Here is a 19,316-nt window from a genome sequence, read left to right on the forward strand (position 1 = left end):
AACCAAATTTCACATTATAACATAGTATATAGATTTAAAAAAAAACTTGTTACAAAACTGTATTATTGATTTTTAGAAGACTTGGTGGTTCAATTAATATATGTTTAATAAATAGTTATCATACATAATTAGTCAAAAGCAAAATGATTTTAAATATAACCATCAGTTAATATCGTCTTATGCAAGTTGACTTATTTTGATAAAAATTCTTCAATCAAGAGCTTATTTCTCCATTAATTAGTAATCTACTAAAAAAGGGAAATTGTAAAAAACCATCGTATGTAAAAATAACTGTTGTATATAAAACAAAATTATCCAAAAATTACTTTACATAAATACTAAATTATGTATTACAGCAATTTTACAGAAAAGCTAATTTTATCTTACAACAACCACAACAAAACAACATTATCAGTCACAGGAACAAAACAGCCTCATCTAAAAACTACCAAACACGAAACAGCATAGTCTAAAAACTACCTAACACGAAATAACCTTATCTAAAAATTACCTACAAAAAATAATATTATCTAAAGACTACCTAATCCAAAACATAGTTTAAAAACTATCTAACAGGGTACAGCCTTATCTAAAAACTATCTAATACGAAATAGCCTTATCTAAAAGCAACCTAAAAAGAAACAGCTTTATCTAAAAACTAACCTTTGATGATCTAAATATAAAATCAAAATGCGTTTACTTTCTAACACCTATAAAATAACTTTAAAAGTATATAAATATAAATTCCTCAAATGCTTTTTTATTAAACATGTTAGTTAGATAAACATAAAATATAAGTTTACACAGTGTTTATATTAAAAACATAAGTAATTAAATCTTTTTAGTAGATTCAATTTTAATCATTTTTTTAAAAAAAAGCATCTTTAGTTTAAGTAGATTAAATTAAACTTGAACATTACTTTAGTTACATAATTAAGAATTAAATAAATACTTTTAAGTTAAAACGAACAAAAAGAAATTGTCTGACAAAAAGAATTATAACTCTGAAAAGGTTCTTTCAGTTAATTAAAAGATATGATAATCTTCTTTAGATTCTCGTCTGCAATATTGGCGCCATTATTAAATTATCATGTTTAAGTCAATAAAGAAATGCTTATAGTTGCTCACTTTTATTTGCAGTTTGCTTTCATTAATTAAGAAGAACATCGAAAGAAAACTTAATGAACCGAGTGAGTTTCACGCACTATAAGAACGGATTTTTCCTTTCATAAATTTTCTTTTATTCGTGGAATTATGATTTAATTGGTTCAATTGTTGCATTTCGAAATAATGTAAATATTTATTCCATGCTATTCTTAAAATTCCCTTTAGAATTGGCAAGTTTCGTGAAAAGATGGCTTCGTTAAAAACAATAAGTGAAGATTTGATTATAGATAAAGATAATAAAAAAAGATATCTTGCGTGTCAAAAAGAAAACATTCCACGGAATTGCATAATATTTAAGAATCTGAGTAAAGTCGAAGTTGAAAGCTTGCAAATTATTATACAGTGTAAAATTAAATATATGTAGAAAGAAATTTTTTGATTCATTATTATCCAATAAATGTGGTTATTTTAATCATAATTTATTTTATATGTTTATGCAGCTGTTAGAGTAAGCTAAAATATTTATAACAATATAAATGAATTTCACTTAAAGTTTTGAAACTAACCAAAAAGAAAAAAAAAACGTTTTATTTTTTTTTATACAATTCGTAATCGAATGTGCGTCTCTCTTAAATTTGGAATTTAGATATTTGGACATAATTTACCTATTTCTAAGTTTCCTTTAATTTATCTCATGCTTTAATGAAAAGATTTATTTAGTAGTGCATTAGTTTTTAATAAAAGAAACTAATCTAGATAAAATAATCTTATAAAAATCATCATCAATGAAAGAGAAGAAAGAAGTCACCGAAAGAAATCGATTTAAATAATGTTTTAATTAAACAAAATACCTTATTAAAATTATTTTCAATAGACAATTTAAAGTTTTAATCGCCAATTACTTTTGGGTAGCTTAAATTAAGATAGAAAAGAAATTAGGTATACAACCAATATAGAGTAATATGATTGAAAAAGTATTTTGAATAACAGAAGGATTAAAAACCAAACAACTGAAGCAATTATGTCCGAAGTTTTATATTGCTACTATTAGTAATGCACACATTGTGCAGTTTTATCAGATTTTTTTAAAGTATTATTTCGTAAATTTATTTGGAAAATGCAAAAAAGGAAGAAAAAAAATCTTATTCAATTTTCGAGTCTTCTTAGAATATCTTACTCTCACTTTATAATTTATTATTTAATTAGCAATAAAAAAATCATTATCAAAATGCATTATTCATTTGTTGTCATTTAGCCACCATTTAATATATTTTTATTTCTTGTCTAACTATTCAATTTTGATATATTGTTTCCTTGTAATCATTTGAAATTGTTGTAATATTAAAAAAAAAAAGGAAAGTCCTTATTTGTTGAAACATATAAATAAAGTTGACACTCTTAATGGAAAACTTATAATAAAGGAACTGTAAAACTAATTAAAGAAACACAAGTTAAAATATTTCCTTAGAAATAAATTAAACTAATGTCCTAAGAATTGACTATACAAATATTAATATATTCATAAAAATATTATTCTACGTATATAAAATGAATAATAATACTAACATAATTATTAAATTTATAAATTAAAGATCATGTTTGTATACATTAAATATATGAAATAATAATATATTCATAGAAATCTTTTCAACGCATTTATTAAAATCGATTTATTTAACTTCATACAAAATTATCTTTCCTTCCTGCATATTTTAACCGATGCTTCAAGACGATCAGAACAAAACCTTAGTTTCTCCTCCAACTAACTCTCGTAAAGGAGAAACAATATTTACAGGGTGCACTTGGTTGAATTCATGAAGGTTTTCTAAAGCAGCTGGCATTTGATGCGAAGCTTTTATTTACATAATATGAGAGAGATGTTTACTTATAATTACTAATACGGCTGACAAAAAGAGTAAAAAAAAATGTAACTGAATATATAATACAATGTTCATAAATGTAAATTAAATTGATAACTTCTCATTTTACGTTTATAAACATTGTATTTGTTTTTTATTTTATTTATTTAGAGTGTTATCTTGAAATTTGTTTTATGTTTCGACACAAATATTTGTAACAATTGTTTTCGGTAAAAACATTTTTTATCGCTTTTATATTTTTACAAGTGGAACAAATTGCGTTATTAAACTAAAAACATGCAACACAGTACCACACAAACACCATAATATTTAAAAAATAGATTCAGAACGAAAATCTTACCTTTTTTGCTTCTTCAGCAGTATCACACTGAAAACAAAACTTAAGTTAGATTCTTTTTAGGCAAACAAAACAAAAAACAAGATAAACTATAATAGCCATTAAACTTTAAATATGCATTTTTTTTAAAATATACCCAATATAAGTCATTAAATTTAAAATATGCATTTTCTAAAAAATTTATAAAAATAATTGAGCTGAACTAAAAAATTTTGAACGAGAAAACATTTAATGAACATTAAATAAATTGAACAAAAATTAACTTTGCTTTCTCTAGCGCAAAATAAATAATTAAATATCAGATTACTTAATTCAATAAATAATAATAAATTATTTAAATTTATTTTAAGAGAATTGAATAAATAAGCAAAAATAAAAATCAACAGCTAACCCATAAAATATATACAAATCTTCTGAAAATCAAGATGATTATTCTAATGTAAATTGTATGCTTTCCATGAACAAAACAGAACCGAAGTGATGTATATGACACGACAGTAAGTGTTTATTATATCACTTTTAAATTAGTCTAAATAAAATATAGTAAAATATTTAATGAAATAATAATGTTTTGTATGAAAAACAAAGGGCAAGATTTTATTTTCATCGAGCATTAGAAAAAAAGTCAAAATGTAATTAACTTCAATAATCTTTTTTCTTGGAGTCATGCAAATTTGCTTCAAGATGCGAAGTTAAAACTTATAGTGGAAATTGATTTTTCTGGAACTTGATGACACTATAATATGGTTAAACTTTTATGGAAATACGGTTCAATTAAAAAGAAATTAAAGTCACAGCAAGTCTGCATGATGTATGAGTCAAAATAGAGACAGTAGAGTTAATATTTTAACCAAGTTTTCGGAATTCTAGTAAAAGAAATATTTGGAAAAAAAAGAAGAAAAAAACAAGTGCTATTTTTTTTTTTACCTAGCTGCAGTAAAAAATCAAAATGTAAATACCTTTCAGACAATTTCTTAATCAAATCGATAATTAAAAGTATTTCTAATTAATTAAAGTAATATTATGCAACTAAAATACCAAATCGAGGTGGAATTCGTTCAGTTGAATTTACAGAAATATATTCATAATGGCATCGTGATGAATAGTTTCGTAATCATGTTCAATGATGAGCATTAATTTTATATACAAAAGAAGAAATTACTTGATTTAATTTTTATTAATCCTTTGTGGTGCATAAGTTTAAGAATTTTTCAGGAGAAATTAGTATTTTTACTTACCAGTGGAGCTTCCGGCTCACTCATTGGTCCGATAATTCACAAGATTGTTTTCAAAACACAAATCAAAACACAAGAGAGTAAATCAGCCAATGAGGATAGCGCTGCCGTTTCTCTTGACAGTTACGTCATCATAAAAGGTTAATTTTAAGTAAGTATATTCCAGGTCTGTTAGCACTTTATTCGCACAACTGGATATTAAGAGTCAGTTCAAAGTTTTTTTAAACAACGAGGTAAGCTTTTTTTGCTAAACTGTTTTGGTGATATATCTTTTATCAAAAGTTTCAATGGCATATAATAGGTAAATTGTTTGTTTAGTTTACGATTCAAGTTTGTTTTAATTTTTATGTAAAATTGATAAGCAGTTTCAGGCGCACTTGGAAATGTAACATTTTAGGCATTTTCGCAAGCAAAATACTTAAACTTAAGGTTAAAAAGCAGTTTTTTTAAAATAAATATAAACTGTAATAAACACATTTAATATTTGAAAATTTAAATTTGTTAAAAAAGTGAAACAACATTATATTGCTTAAAAGGGCTAACTCGAAGATAAAATTTGAAAACTTTTCTTAATATACGAAAGATAGCTAATCAATTATTTTTTCGTATTAAAAAAAAACTTTTAGAAAGACAATGCACTATTTGCCAGAATAAAAATAAAGATTTAATGAAAACAAATTTTAGAATTTAAAATTTACAAAAAAGTTAGTTTTTTAATAGTATATTATACCCTACTATACTTATTTGCTCTACAATTTTTAATTTTTTAATTGCACACAAGTTTGATGTTGATTTAAAAAAAGGCAACCTATTTAAGATAGGAAATCCAGGAATTTGGGAAGGTGCTTAAAGGAACTTAATACTATCTTCAAGTATATAATCCATATAAAGATAGTTTTCTAACTCTTTAAACACTAGACATTTCATCACCACTAATTCAAACAAACACAAGCAAATATGAAGAAAAAAACAGGAAAAAAGTATTATTATCCTTTTTATTTTTTCCTTTTTCCCTTAAACCGGAATATCCAAAGAGAAGACGAAAAAGCTTTGTAAATCCACCGTGTTGTGTGTAGACTAGTTGAGATAGAGAAAGCTGAAGCATAGAGGAACAACTGCACTTGCTTGCTCTCTTCCTTTAGCAAGTTGGCAAAAGGGGGCGCTGCGCATGCTTGAAGGACGAGGCTCCGCTTCCCTTAGCCAACAATTGATTTTTTCCCTTTTTCTTCTTTTTCCTTTTGATGTAACTTCGTACTTTCTGTTATTTTTTCCCTCTACACCCATACCCCTTCTTCTCTGTTTCTCATTCTATCTATCCTTTTCCATCTCTATATCCTTCGTTCGTTCATTCCGAGATGCAAGCTCTCGCCGAGAAAAAGAAACTACCAGTAATAAAATGAAAGAAGGGGGGAGAGAGAAAACATAGAAAAAGGGAAAAAATGAGCGAAAGAAGGGAAAAGGGAAGATGAGCAGATAGATGTTGCTGCTCCGTTGGCCCGATGGAAATAAAAAAAAATACAAATACAAAAAATAAAAAAAAGGAGGCGGAAAAAGAAATAATAATAAAAAGAAAACAAAACCTAGAAAAAGAAATAAAAAATGGAAAGAGGGAAAACGAAACAAAAACAGGAGCAAAGAAAATAAGAAAAGCCGAGCACGGAATACGAATGGATTTAGACAGGAAAAAAGGAAATAATAGGCAGAAAAAAAAACTTAGAAAGAAAAACAACAAACTTATAGTAAAAAAGTAAGAAAAAAATTCCTATGTTATATCAAACAATTCTTTTTCGTCTTTACAGATGGCTACTGATTTTATTTCTTTCAATGTTTTTAGTTTTTCCTTTTTTTTTCTCGTTTCTCAACTTCCCCATTTTATTCCTGTTTATTTTTTCTTCCTCTTTTACACTCTCCCATAAACAATGAAGCATATAAATAAAAAAAAAAAGATCATACTATCACGCGAAAAACTCAGAATGAGAAACTGTAGAGAAAAAAAAATAAAAACTCCGGGGAAATAAAAAAGCATAAAAATAGATATACACATAAATATAAAAGTAAAAATGGCGGAAATGCAATAAAATACGTTCGCAAATATATCAAAAAATATTAGAAATGGAATCGTGCCCCCAAGTATATATCTACTCGACCAACTTACAAAAAAAATAATAATATGAATAACAAGTTTTTGGAAAGGAAATAGCATTTGTAAACTTTTTGTGAAACTTTAAATTAATTTTGTTTTTATTGCATGGAAATGTATTACTTTTATACGAAGAATTTTAGAAAATGTTATAAATAACATTAAAGTTTAACGTGAGGACTCAAAAGAGTCAGTTATTTTGTGTTAATATTTCTACACGCACTGCCGTAATTTATAGGTGTTGTATACATCTATATACATAATATTCACGAAATATATACACACACAATTTGTCCAATTGCACTACATACTGTATTTATGTAACTAGAGTTACCAATAATGTCTGGCATTAGTATTTTATTTTATAACCGTCCTTGAACAGTCGACCCAATTTTCGATTTATGACTATCAATGTTCAACTCAATAACCTTGTAATTTTGAACGCAATCCAGAAGACAAGGGAAATCTTGGATCAAGTATTAAGAAAATGTGTCTTCGTGGAGGACTTTTCGATTGAACTAACCCGCATTTTTGTTGAATGGTAAGGAAAGCCACGAAAACCTCTCACGGTTAGTCTGATGTCAAGGAGACTCTAACCCCTGATCCGTCAACCACTTAGGATATTTTACGTCAGCACTGTGGTCCGTGCGAGTCGGATGCGGAATGTGTCAACCAGCCATCACTGCTACTCGCCTAATTGGAAGGCGAAAGCTCTATTTATTCCATGAGCCACCACGGGTTCTGGCATTAGAATGAAAATATTACAATGCATATTCTAACATGGAATGATATATGGGAGTTTTAATGTATTTTACAACTGTAGTATATAATGCCAAATACTATTTTGGCAAAGTATGAACTATTAAAATCATGGAGACGGAAACAGTTCATTTTTTTCGATGATTACTCTTTTTTGAAACAAAAATATTATTGAACTTATGGGTAATGAAAATTAATATTCTCTTTTTTTTAAAAAAACCCATATTTTTTGAAATTCAGATTTTACTTTTACCAGCTTTAGAGATTGGTAATAGTATCTGATCAGTAAAAAACATCATAAAAAATAATTAGTGGAAAAATGTTTGTTCAGTAGATATCAGTACAATGTCTTCACACAATTTGTTGAATGGCATTGCTCACTTTATTTACTTTAATGGCATTATCTAAAAAGATTGCCATATATAAATACTGCCTATAAATATCTGTGTAAAAAATTTCATCATTTTAATGAGAAAAAAAAAGAAAAACATTTTAAGAAAAAGTGACTTTTTTATAAAGCAAGAGTTTTCATAGAAAGATGATTTGTTCACCAAAAATTACTTATACAACAATTATTCGACGAAAAATCAGCAGGTTGGAATAAAAAATAATTCAGAAAGCACAAATAAGCTAGTAAGTCACATAAAAGTAACAACTTTCAGTATTCCAAGCGTTTATTTGTCATTTTGAAACAAGTGTATATCAAAAGAAAGAAAAATACAGTTTAAATTTAAAAAAACTGTACGTAGATTGAAAAGATTAATTTTATTTAAATGTGGGCTAATTTTATTTGAAAAAGTCTTACTCAGAATTAAATTCGTCACACTTCGCTAGTGGTATTCAAAACTAGAAGAATGAGAATGATCATTTCTGAATTATTAAAGCAAAAAAAAAAAAAAAAAACATGAATAAAGACCAAATCAAAGTAAAAAAATAGACATACTTTCTACTTTCTAGATATCTGAACTCTATTTTTAATGATTGTTTCTTGCATATTACATTTTAACTCCGTTCTATTAGAAATAAAAGAGCAAGAAAATTTGTAAAGTGAGAGCTTATACTTTTGTAGTTATTTTAAAAATTTTGTTATGAAAATTAACATATACTTATTAGCATAAATATTAAATCTATGATGGTTTTTATACATTATTTTTAATTCAGATTATGATATTTTTCAGAATAACACACTCAAAACAAAGCAGGCTAGGTATCACGGGAAAGTAGCATCCAATTTTATAATTTAAAACATCGAAAATGAGAAAAAAAAGTTATCTTTCTTCTCGATTATTTGATACTGTTGTTTGCCGTTATTAATCTTCAGCTAGAGTCTGTATCTTTAATACACATTAAAAACATCTATTAGGTCTCAAATAAATAATCCCAAGAAACTGAAGCGGAAAGATATTATCTGATTGAAAACTTCTTTTACTTCAGATCTGAGCTTATTGCGATTGAAAATGGCCTAAGACATGTTGAGAATATTGCTGAGCCTGACTTTAAGCATATATGGATACTGACGGATAGCAAATCTTCAATCCAACACCTTAGCAACTGGAGGAATGTTGGAGACAGGGCTGCGGCTTCAATTTTGGGGATGCTCTTCAGGCTCTCTGCGGACTTTGGAGTACACTTGCAATGGATTCCATCACACGTTGGAATCAAAGGTAACGAGATGGCGGACTCACTGGCTAAAGATGCTTCTTTGGAACCTCTACAGCCAGATCTACCTTCCACTTTCAACGAGGTCTTTTCAGAGTGCAAAAAAATGTTTATGGACCTCTGGAGGGTTCCTCCTCCGCATAGTTGGTATTTCAGAAAACGACCTGGAAGTGCCTTGCTTTTTGAGGGACCTAGAAGCCAGCAGACTTGTTTATCTCGCTTTGCAAGTGGACACTTGAGGTGTCTCTCGTATGTTCAGGGGCAAAAGACTTTTGGACTTTGCACTAAATGTAGGACTGCTCAGGCTTCGCCCGAGCATATTCTAAACTGTATCGATTTTAAGATCGACGAGGTTTTTTCAAAACCTCATCTGTTTTTAGACTTCCTGGACATTTTTGGACTTATGGAATTGGTCTAATTGGGATGGACCTCTTGGGGATTAGAAACAACAACGAAACAACAACACTTCAGAAATAAACAAATAAGAAATAACAGTCAGCTTGTTTCAAGCTTATGAAAAATAGGTGTCCATTTTCAGGACTTGCCAGGCGTGAAAGTAAAGAAACAAAAATTATTTGAAAATGTCTGGCAAGTTTGGAAAATGGTCTCCTAATTTTGATAAACTTGAAGCACGTCAACTGTTATTTCTTATTTCCAAAGTTTATGAAGTTTACAATCAGGTAGGTTGAGCCGTAGTGGCTCAGCAATAAGGTGAACCTGGCTCGAATCCCAGTAATGGCTAGTCGATACGAATTCCGGATCCGGCTCGCACCAACCACAGTGCTGACGTAAAATTTCCTCAGTGGTAGACGGATCATTGGTAGACGGATCATTAGCCTGATGGCAAATCCCCTTGCCATCTGGCTAACGATGGAAGGTTTTCGTTGCTTTCCTCTCCATGTAACGCAAATGCGGGTTAGTTCCATTAAAAAGACCTCAATGAAGGCATATTTATCCCAGTACTTGATCAAGGAGTTCCCTTGTCTTCCGAATTGGGTTCAAAATTACAAGGCTGCAAAGTTGACCAATAGTAGTCTTAAACCCAAAATTGGGTCGGCTGTTCAACGCGGGCTATAAAATACAACAAAATCAGATAGGTTATATCTACTAGGTCTCTTAGCATGTATGGTGTGTATAAAAGCAAGAAAAAGTACATAGTTGTTTTGGTTTTCTTCTTATATCGGGAAACAGTGTTTGTTGCTCAAAAAAAAATATATATCCCTCTTACTCATATTCTGCAGTCTTTGACCTTAAAAAAAAATTTGAAAATTAAAATTGATCTCAACCTCAAAACAAATTTGAAAATTAAAATTGATCTTAACCTCAAAAGAAATTTGAAAATTAAAATTAATCTTAACCTCAAAAGAAATTTGAAAATTAAAATTGATCTTAACCTCAAAAGAAATTTGAAAATTATAATTGATCTTAACCTCAAAAGAAATTTGAAAATTAAAATTAATCTTAACCTCAAAAGAAATTTGAAAATTAAAATTGATCTTAACCTCAAAAGATATTTGAAAATTAAAATTGATCTTAACCTCAAAAGAAATTTGAAAATTAAAATTGATCTTAGCCTCAAAAGAAATTTGAAAATTAAAATTGATCTTAACCTCAAAAGAAATTGAAAATTATAATTGATCTTAACCTCAAAAGAAATTTGAAAATTAAAATTGATCTTAACCTCAAAAGAAATTTGAAAATTAAAATAAGAAACATATACAGTAGTACACTCTCGATGTCTCAAACTTCGGTATCTCGAAAACCTTCTCATGTCAAAAAAATATTTTTTCCCTTGGCATTATATATCCATCTAATGTAAATTTGATTTCCCTACGTTGAAGAGTTTCTTCTCAAAAAACTCTGTTATTTCGAATTATTTTTTCGAAATGGAAAGAGAATTTCTTTCGGAAAAATCACAAAACAAGTTTATTGTAAACCAATTCTTTTCTATTTAATGCATAATTATTTTTCCTTCTTAAAAAGGAAATTATCATTGTTGTATTTAGACTTGTAGTCAACTATCATTACATACATATTTAATAGTAGTTATTCTTATGTTTCAAGACTCTACTTTTTAGTTTAATATTTCAGAATATATTTTTCCACTTTTTAGAATATATTTAGTTCTGAACATGTTATCTCGAAAACTTGTTTTCTCAAAATTTTCTTAGTGTCCCTTCAACTGTGAGATATTGAGAGTATACTGTATTTTAAAAATGTGATGCTCTTTTGTAGTACTTTTTCTATACAGCTCTTTAAAGTTTCGGCGCACTAAGATTTGCAACATTTTTTGAACAATTGAAATTATACTTTTTACTCTGGTATTTTTAAGGTCAAAAATATTAGCTGTAAAGAGTATGTATTTTTATTCAGTAAGCGTACGTTATGGTGAGGGAAAAGTGGCCTGCTCCATTTTATTAGCATATTTATGATCAACTCCTTCAAACATTTAAATAAAACTTTTATTTATGTGAAAGTTAAAGGTTGTTGCAGTGCTCAATTTCTTTATTTTACGAACTAAAATCCCAAAGTTTTATGTTAAATATTTTTTGTTTATTTGATTATTTTTTTTTCTTAATTTCACGGTATATCGCAATTTAAAGAGTTAACATCAAAACCGATAAAAGTAAATTTTGAATATGTGTATACCAGACATAACATAATCACTGCCCTTAATATTTATTTTAGATTCCATGTAAAATTAAAATTAAAACAAAACATTGTGTGCGAAAATTGATAATTAGATTATTAATAATTATTGAGATTATACAAAAAATACCGAAAATAAACTCGATTGTATGCGAAAATATGGAAATGCTTCAATAATTGTCTTTCAAATCTACTTTACTTCCTTCAGCATTTCAAAAGATATTGATGTTTTTAGTCCTACCTTCGTCAGTAGATTCGGTTGACTTCTATAACGTCTTAATTCTCAAGTTAAAATTTTAACTTGCAATCCCCAATGTGCATACCATTTTAGTTTTGACAAAGCATTTAAAACTATACACTAAATATAGTCATTATAGATCACCCAGAATATTAAGGTGATTCGATTATTGTAGAATTGTTAATACTAAATAAAAAAAAGTTATAATTGCTTTTAAAAAAATAAGAAATTCACAGAATTTTAAAGATTCTGATATCATCCTATTAAAATTAAGAGAATAAACTGCACTACTTATATTGCTATAATAGATTTAAAAAAAATTGTTGTAAGAATATTTTTATTTTTATTATTTCAAAGCTAGCTCGAAAAAGAAGAAGACAAAACAATTCTATTAGATCAGACTTTGGATTGATTAGGATGAAGACCTGGCCATCCAGGTCAAAAACTAATCTATCCTTGAGGAAACTTCAACAAAAGGTCTCGGTCCACCTTTGACAATCATGCCAAATATGATGATAAATCATTTATCATTATACATTATTTATAAATTCTTAATCTAATCAAAGTATGAAATTGAAATTTTAAGAAAAAAAACTTAAGAAAAAAAAAACTTTAAGGTAATAAGTCAAAATGGAAAAGCACTAAAAGAAGCTGAAACCAAATTTGTCTTATGTAAACAATTTAAATAGCAGAAAAAAATGACAGTTTTTGGTTTAACCACTGACTACAGAAAGGTTCCAGTGTGTTAGCAGACAATATGTCCCCTGATGAAGGGCTGTTTTTTCTTACATACATATCTTCAGAACTTTTAATTTACATTATAAATTCTTTAATCATACATTTCATTCAGTAACAAAATGCCTGATTTAGCAAGGAAAATTTTTAAGAAATTATATCCAAGTTTGTATGTATAAATAAATTATACATATCTATCTCTCTACCTATATATATATATATATATATATATATACTGTCCATAGTTCAATCAAGGCATATTTACAACACCAACCTTAAACCTGTTTCGTTATATTGAGATAAAATTGAAACCTTTGAAACATATATTCAATCTGTTTATGATATAAAAATAAATTCTCTTTTCAATGAAAGAAAATGCTGAAAGAAGAAAATTTATCTGAGGTTTATTCGTGGCTTCACAGGGAACACCAATAAACATCAACCACATACATACAAACACATATCAATACTTCCTGCTTCTATGCTTTCAATCTGAAATTCGCCCGTTACAGATGGCTTCTCTGCAACATTCAGTAGAAATATTACAGCAAAAATAATGTAACATTGCTACCAGCCCTCTGTAACATTTTTTACACCTTTTTGCAAGGTTGAATTCATGTAGAAAAGAAGAAAAAAAAAATGAATTGGAAGAAAAAGACAAACCGTTCCCGCAGCGAAAACATATTTATTTACCCCCATTTTTTTTATTTTTTATTTTATATGTTTGCCGTGAAGCGCCCATAAAACATTTTTCGCTTCTAGTTCAAAATTTCCAAACCCCCTTTGCAAACAATTTTCTATCCCCCTTTTTTCTTGACGTAATAACAGCTCGACTTGGAGTTCCCGTTATTAAGTAGCTTTATATCTTTCTTTTCAGTAAATCTATTTTTATATAGATATATATATATATATATATAAATAAAAGAAGTAGATATAAAGGCATATATGTATTATTGGATGTTTTTTTTTCTTTTTCAATGGTAGAAAAATAATCAATACAGGTAAAAAAGGATTGTTAGATATAAATTTGAAAGCTGTTTCTTAAGAAAAAATTTTTTTCTACAAAGTTTGTTTTTATAGTTCTCTTACTTGAAGAATTTCGTTTTTTTAGCTCTCTTGTGTATGAAATATAATGTGTGTATGTACCGTGGAGTTAGTTTTTTAAACTTTTTCTTCTCAACTGTCGATTTTTTTTCAAGTTTTTTTTCATTCGTAAGTATCATATACTCACACGATTATTTTGTTTTGTGTTTTTTTTTTTACTTCCGTAGTTTTGCTCATTATTTATGTTTTAAGAGCTCTTTTTTTCTTACTATAAAGTGAACTATACTTTTTTACTTCTCAATGGCATTATTTTTTTCTATATTTTTTTCAGAGAGTGTTTCTGAATTTTATTTATTTGTTTATTTTTTCTTAAGTTAAAGTTTTCATTTTTTCTCTTGCCTGTGGTTTCTTTGAAAGTAACGTTTTTTTGGATCTTTATATAAAAAAAGACATCTGCACAGAAGTATTCTATCTATTATATTTTAGACCTAACTTTAACAGTGTTTTTCTAAAAAATATTTTCAAATTCTACAATTGAAACTTGAGCTATTGATTCTGAATAAAAAGGTTATTCAAGAAAGGCTATAAAGTTAATTTTAAAGAAAATGAACTTTCTTTTGTGAAATATAATCAAAATGTACCAATTTAAAATATCTTACTTACTTATGCACTGTTAGAAATTCCTCAGAAAAATGGTTAAATAACAATCTATTTAATTGTTATTTTACCATTTTCAAACAAAAGAGACTAATAACCATAAATAAAATGGTATACAAACTGTTAACTGTGAGAAAAACCGTTAATTTTCCTGCTATGGTTAAAGAACAAAAATTTTATCGCACCTACTAAGACTACTTAATGAGCCACTTAGTTCCTTGCTACACGGTACATCTTATAACCAAACGGGCTAATTTGTCTGTCTCATGAACGACAAAACTAGGGTTCGAGTTCCAACGATGACGCAACAGTATTTCCTCCATTCCCTTCAACATATGAAGAATTTCCAGTGTCCTGCACTCCTCAATTTGTGACCTTGGACTATTGTAATACTATACTCTCACTCACGCATAGATGGCAGCACCATAAAGCTACTCTTTTTTACGGTTTTGAAATCATGCTAGTTGTAAATTGTTAAAAAAAAACGTATATTTTTTTATTAATGGTTTCTTAGCCATACTTGTTTTAAATGGTATTGTAATCAGTTAAAACTGTTCTTTACTGTAAACTTTGTGGTTAATCGGGTGAATAGCCTGCTGCTGGTTATTTTATTATAACTTTAGAATGAAATTCTAACAGTTTATTTTATTACATTTATTTGATATTATTGTCCAGGCCAAACAATTTAAATATTTCCTAATTATAATAATGATATTTTAATTAGGAAATATTTATATTATAATATACTAATTATAATATTACTAACTATCAATATTTTATTGCATCTTGGCTGATCAGTTTTGCAGTACAAAATTTTGCAGCTTTATTTCCTCAATTTATCAATGCTTCGCTTGTAATTGATTTATTATTTAAATTATTTTGTATTGATTCGATTCAAATGAACTAACATTATTATTTCACAATATCTTTATCGGTGTGATTATTTTTAACAGTTTAACCTTTTTGCTCAGATGGAGCACGGGTGTTATTTTTATGCATATATACTTTCTGAAGCTTTAATTACAAGTAAATATATATTTTTGAATTTTTAATTATAAAAAACAGTCTTAAAATTAGTAAAAGTACCTGTTTAATTCTCATAATTATATTTGTCCTTAAATATAAAATCCAAAAAATGAAGTGTGATTTAAAAAAGAAAATAAGGTTTTCGAAACATTGAAATATTTTCCAATTTGGTTTTAAAAATCTATGCATTTAAACAATCTGTTTTTATGTTTACTTTTAAACATTCTTATATTATTTACATACCCTCAATGAATTACTTTTGAAATAGGATTCATTTCTGAAAACTATAATTTTGTTTTACATATTTTAGACAAATAAATGAATAAAAGAAAGTTTTTTAAATTCTACTTTAAAAATTATTAGAAAAAGAAGGAGAAAATGAATTTGATAGTGATAAATAAAAAAAAGATTTGTGAAAAAAAAATTATAAATATAGGTTGTCTTTTCCTTTAAAAACATCTTACCTTTTAAATGTACTTAATTCATTTCTACTTAAAATAACTCTTCAAAAATGTAAAAAAATTTTAAAAAAAATCCACTTTATTAGAAATGTTTCAATATCAGTAATGCATTCGTAAAAAAATGTTTTATTAAATTATCATTAAATCGTAAACTGAAAGTGCTTATTTTCCCCCTTAATACTTCTAATAATGAGGCAAATGAAATAAATGCTCTTTGAAAAGATTATTAATCATTTTCGCAAGGATTTGAAAAATGAAAAAAAAAGATAAGAAAAAGAAAAATAAATCTTTTCGAAAAAATGATTCTTGAAAACTCGTAAGTAAATTGAAGAACTAAAATAAATAATTAAAAAAAATGTTAAATATCCAATTACAGTAGAGCAACTTGTGGACAAGAATAATTAACTCCATTCTCACACACCAAGAGGGAAAAAAAAAGCAGCATGAAATAAAAATAAATAATTTAAAAAAAGCTGTTCTTAAGCGAGAATTTACGTAGTTATAAAACAAAATGTTACAGAACGACACCCTTGTAAAAAGAGAAGGAATTAAAATGAATTAAGTTCAAGAAAAGAAATAAAACTAAAGCTTCGAAAAGGAGAAAAGAAATGGCGAAAAGAACCAAAGGTGGAAAAAAAAAAAGTGTAAACACTTCCACAGCCTACTCAAACAGAGTTCGAGAATTAAAGCTGCGTAAAACAGCCACACTTAATACAATTTATTCTCTTCTTTTGGAGTACTTCCTTTTTTTTATTGTTTATTTTTTGAGGGGTTGTTTCTTTCTTTTATTCTTTTTATTCCAAAACTTCTTCTCCTTTTCCCCCGCTAGCATTAAATTACGTGTTCAACTCTTTTGTTTGGCGAAAAACCGAAAACATTCCGCTCGAAAGGGCGCCAGTTTTATTTTATCCGGATATTTATAAGAGGGGGAAAGAGAATTGGTAATTGGCGCCTTTCAAAGGAAGAAACATTTCGGTTGGCATTGCTAATAAAACCGAAGCGAAAATGTCGTTCCGATTCAATTAGCATTCATCGCAAAAGAGGCGCTGGCGGCTAATTAAAATGTAATTAGGCGTAATTAATTAGTCGCATCAGTCACTCTTCCTCGTCGTCTAGCTAATCTTGTTTTTACTCTCTTTTTCTACAGTTTTCCGTTGTAACCGTAACAGCACTCATTCCCGTTCTTTTTGTTTTCCGATGGAAGTTTTCTCCCCTATCGTCTGTCATCGATGCCTTTGCTTATTTGAATCGTAATCGATTCTCCAGCACTGTGCTGGTTAATTGGCGATGAAAGGTGCAGATAGGTGATAGAGAAAACACACTGAGATTGCAAACGATACCGATAATTGCATCAATTAGAATAAGTAAACATTATTAAGTTAAGGTTTTAGCGTCGTTGGCAACAATGCTCTTACGCTTGATTGTTTATTAAACATTACCTTTCCAGATTCCGGAAGTAATTTAATTGATTTTCTGCTTAGGCGAAAGAGCTATCATTTTGTTAAAACATAATACTTCAAGACGCAGCCTAAGTAATAATTATGGTAATTAGCAAATAAAAAAGATATTTGCTTTGTAAATATAATTATTAAAATATGCTATTGTATCATTGCTTGTTTTTGATCTTAATGCTTATGAATTTGGTTTAATGAAATGTTTTGAACGTTTTCTTTTCAGTTGCTTTTAAAAGTAACATGTTATAAAAAATACTCAAGAACTATTTGTACGAATTCTTAGCATTTTAATAGAAACAATATTATACCAGAGGGATTGTGTGAGTTCTTTCAACCAATGAAATGTTATCTGATATATGCAAGGCATGTTTATTTTTTATAGTCTTCTTCTAGCTTTACGGTTGATAATACGGTACGTGCACAATACCTTAGTACAATAGGTATCTCATTGTTATCATAGGTATTTTAGCGGTATCTTCCTAATGGCGGTATAGATATTTTACAGTTACTTTCATGTTTGCAAAATTATATAGGTAAATATCTTCTTCCTTAATATTGCTATTTCATATGTATATTATTTATTACAATATATATCTTTCAATTATTTATTACAAGATGTATATTTCAGGTAATTTAATTTGCTTGTTCATTTGAAAGTGTGCATAGTTACTCTAGTTACTCATGAAAAACAAGAGATTAAAAAAAAAGACGATTAAAGTATTACAGTAACTAAGCGAAAACTCAAGAAAAAAAAACTCTAAAGATTCATAAGATAAAAATTTTATCAACTGATTTTGACCTATATACTTCCTCTCTCAGAACAAAAAGTTTCTCAGTTTATTTGTAGTTTATATTATTTTAAGAACATTCAAATATAATTTAACTATAAAAAGTCTATTATAAGTAAGTTAACATTATTTTAGGCTTATTTTTGAGATATTTTGTTGCTTCTTGTGTTTCATATAGTATATTTTTTGTACATTGTATTATATAATATTATATGTTGTTGCTTTATAATATGTATCGTTAAAAGTTTTAAAAAAACGTAAACAACTAATTTTGAGTTCAATTAAGTTTTACTTCAGTTTTGTATACAAAAAAAAAGCATTTTATAACAACACGAACAAGCTCACAATATTTTGAATTCAAATCTTAATAAATTAGGTTCAAATATTTAACAAAAATAAATAAAAAAAAACTATAACAGGAATTGATTTTCATTCACTTTATATGTTTTTTTAGGAAAATACGTGTTTATGTTTACTTTTGTTTATTTTTAGTTTATTTCACTGCAACACAAAACACAATATAAAAAAAGAGGAAAGGGTAATACTTTGTGCTTTGTAGACTAAAGCAAAACTGAACGTGAAGAAAGCAAAAGGGAAAATTCATAAAATATAATACATAATTTATGTATTTTGATTTGTACTTTATTCACGTTTCTTTTTGCTTTGGGCAAAATATAAAAAGTCCAAATAAGTATAATTCAAGGCATACAGCTTTTTGAGTAATGTAAACAAGAACCAACATCAGTGTACCAAGATTCTATATCAAAAGTATCTTTAACCTGTGTCATGACTCTGATAATGCTACTCATCTTTCGAAACAGCAATTTATATTTAATTGTTTTTATTACTACTCTTAGTAAACTGAAAAAAATTACGAATAAAGATTTTTTTTTAAATTTTTGTCCTTGAATCTAATTGAATTTTTTATTTGAACCCTTAATAAATACAGCAAATTCTTGAATGAACTTTTTTCTTCGTAATTCTGCCTCTTTGGCACAATTGTGGCACTTGTTTATAGAGCCAAAATAGTTCTTCTAATTATCTTTATTTATGATCTTAGTTGACAATGAAAATTTTTGAATAAGGCTTTCCTTTCGATGATAGCCTTATCATAGTACTATACTCAATAAACAATCATATATATATA

The 19,316-nt window shown here is 27.6% G+C and overlaps 1 protein-coding gene across 3 annotated transcripts in view; it reads right to left on the minus strand.

The window, feature by feature from the left end:
- The window catches only part of LOC107445627 (uncharacterized), a 593,665-nt gene that overhangs the window by 208,085 nt on the left and 366,264 nt on the right, over window positions 1-19,316 (minus strand). For 2 of the 3 annotated variants that reach the window (XM_071177173.1, XM_071177172.1), the window contains exon 4: window positions 3,328-3,354. In XM_071177173.1, the coding sequence (XP_071033274.1) occupies window positions 3,328-3,354 (27 nt within the window). Of the gene's footprint in view, window positions 1-3,327; window positions 3,355-4,562; window positions 5,679-19,316 lie in introns of those variants that run through there. The other variant, XM_071177174.1, reaches the window with a different exon arrangement.

The sequence above is a fragment of the Parasteatoda tepidariorum genome, chromosome 2 (genome assembly GCF_043381705.1).
Source record: "Parasteatoda tepidariorum isolate YZ-2023 chromosome 2, CAS_Ptep_4.0, whole genome shotgun sequence".
In the NCBI taxonomy this organism is placed as follows: Eukaryota; Metazoa; Arthropoda; class Arachnida; order Araneae; family Theridiidae; genus Parasteatoda; species Parasteatoda tepidariorum.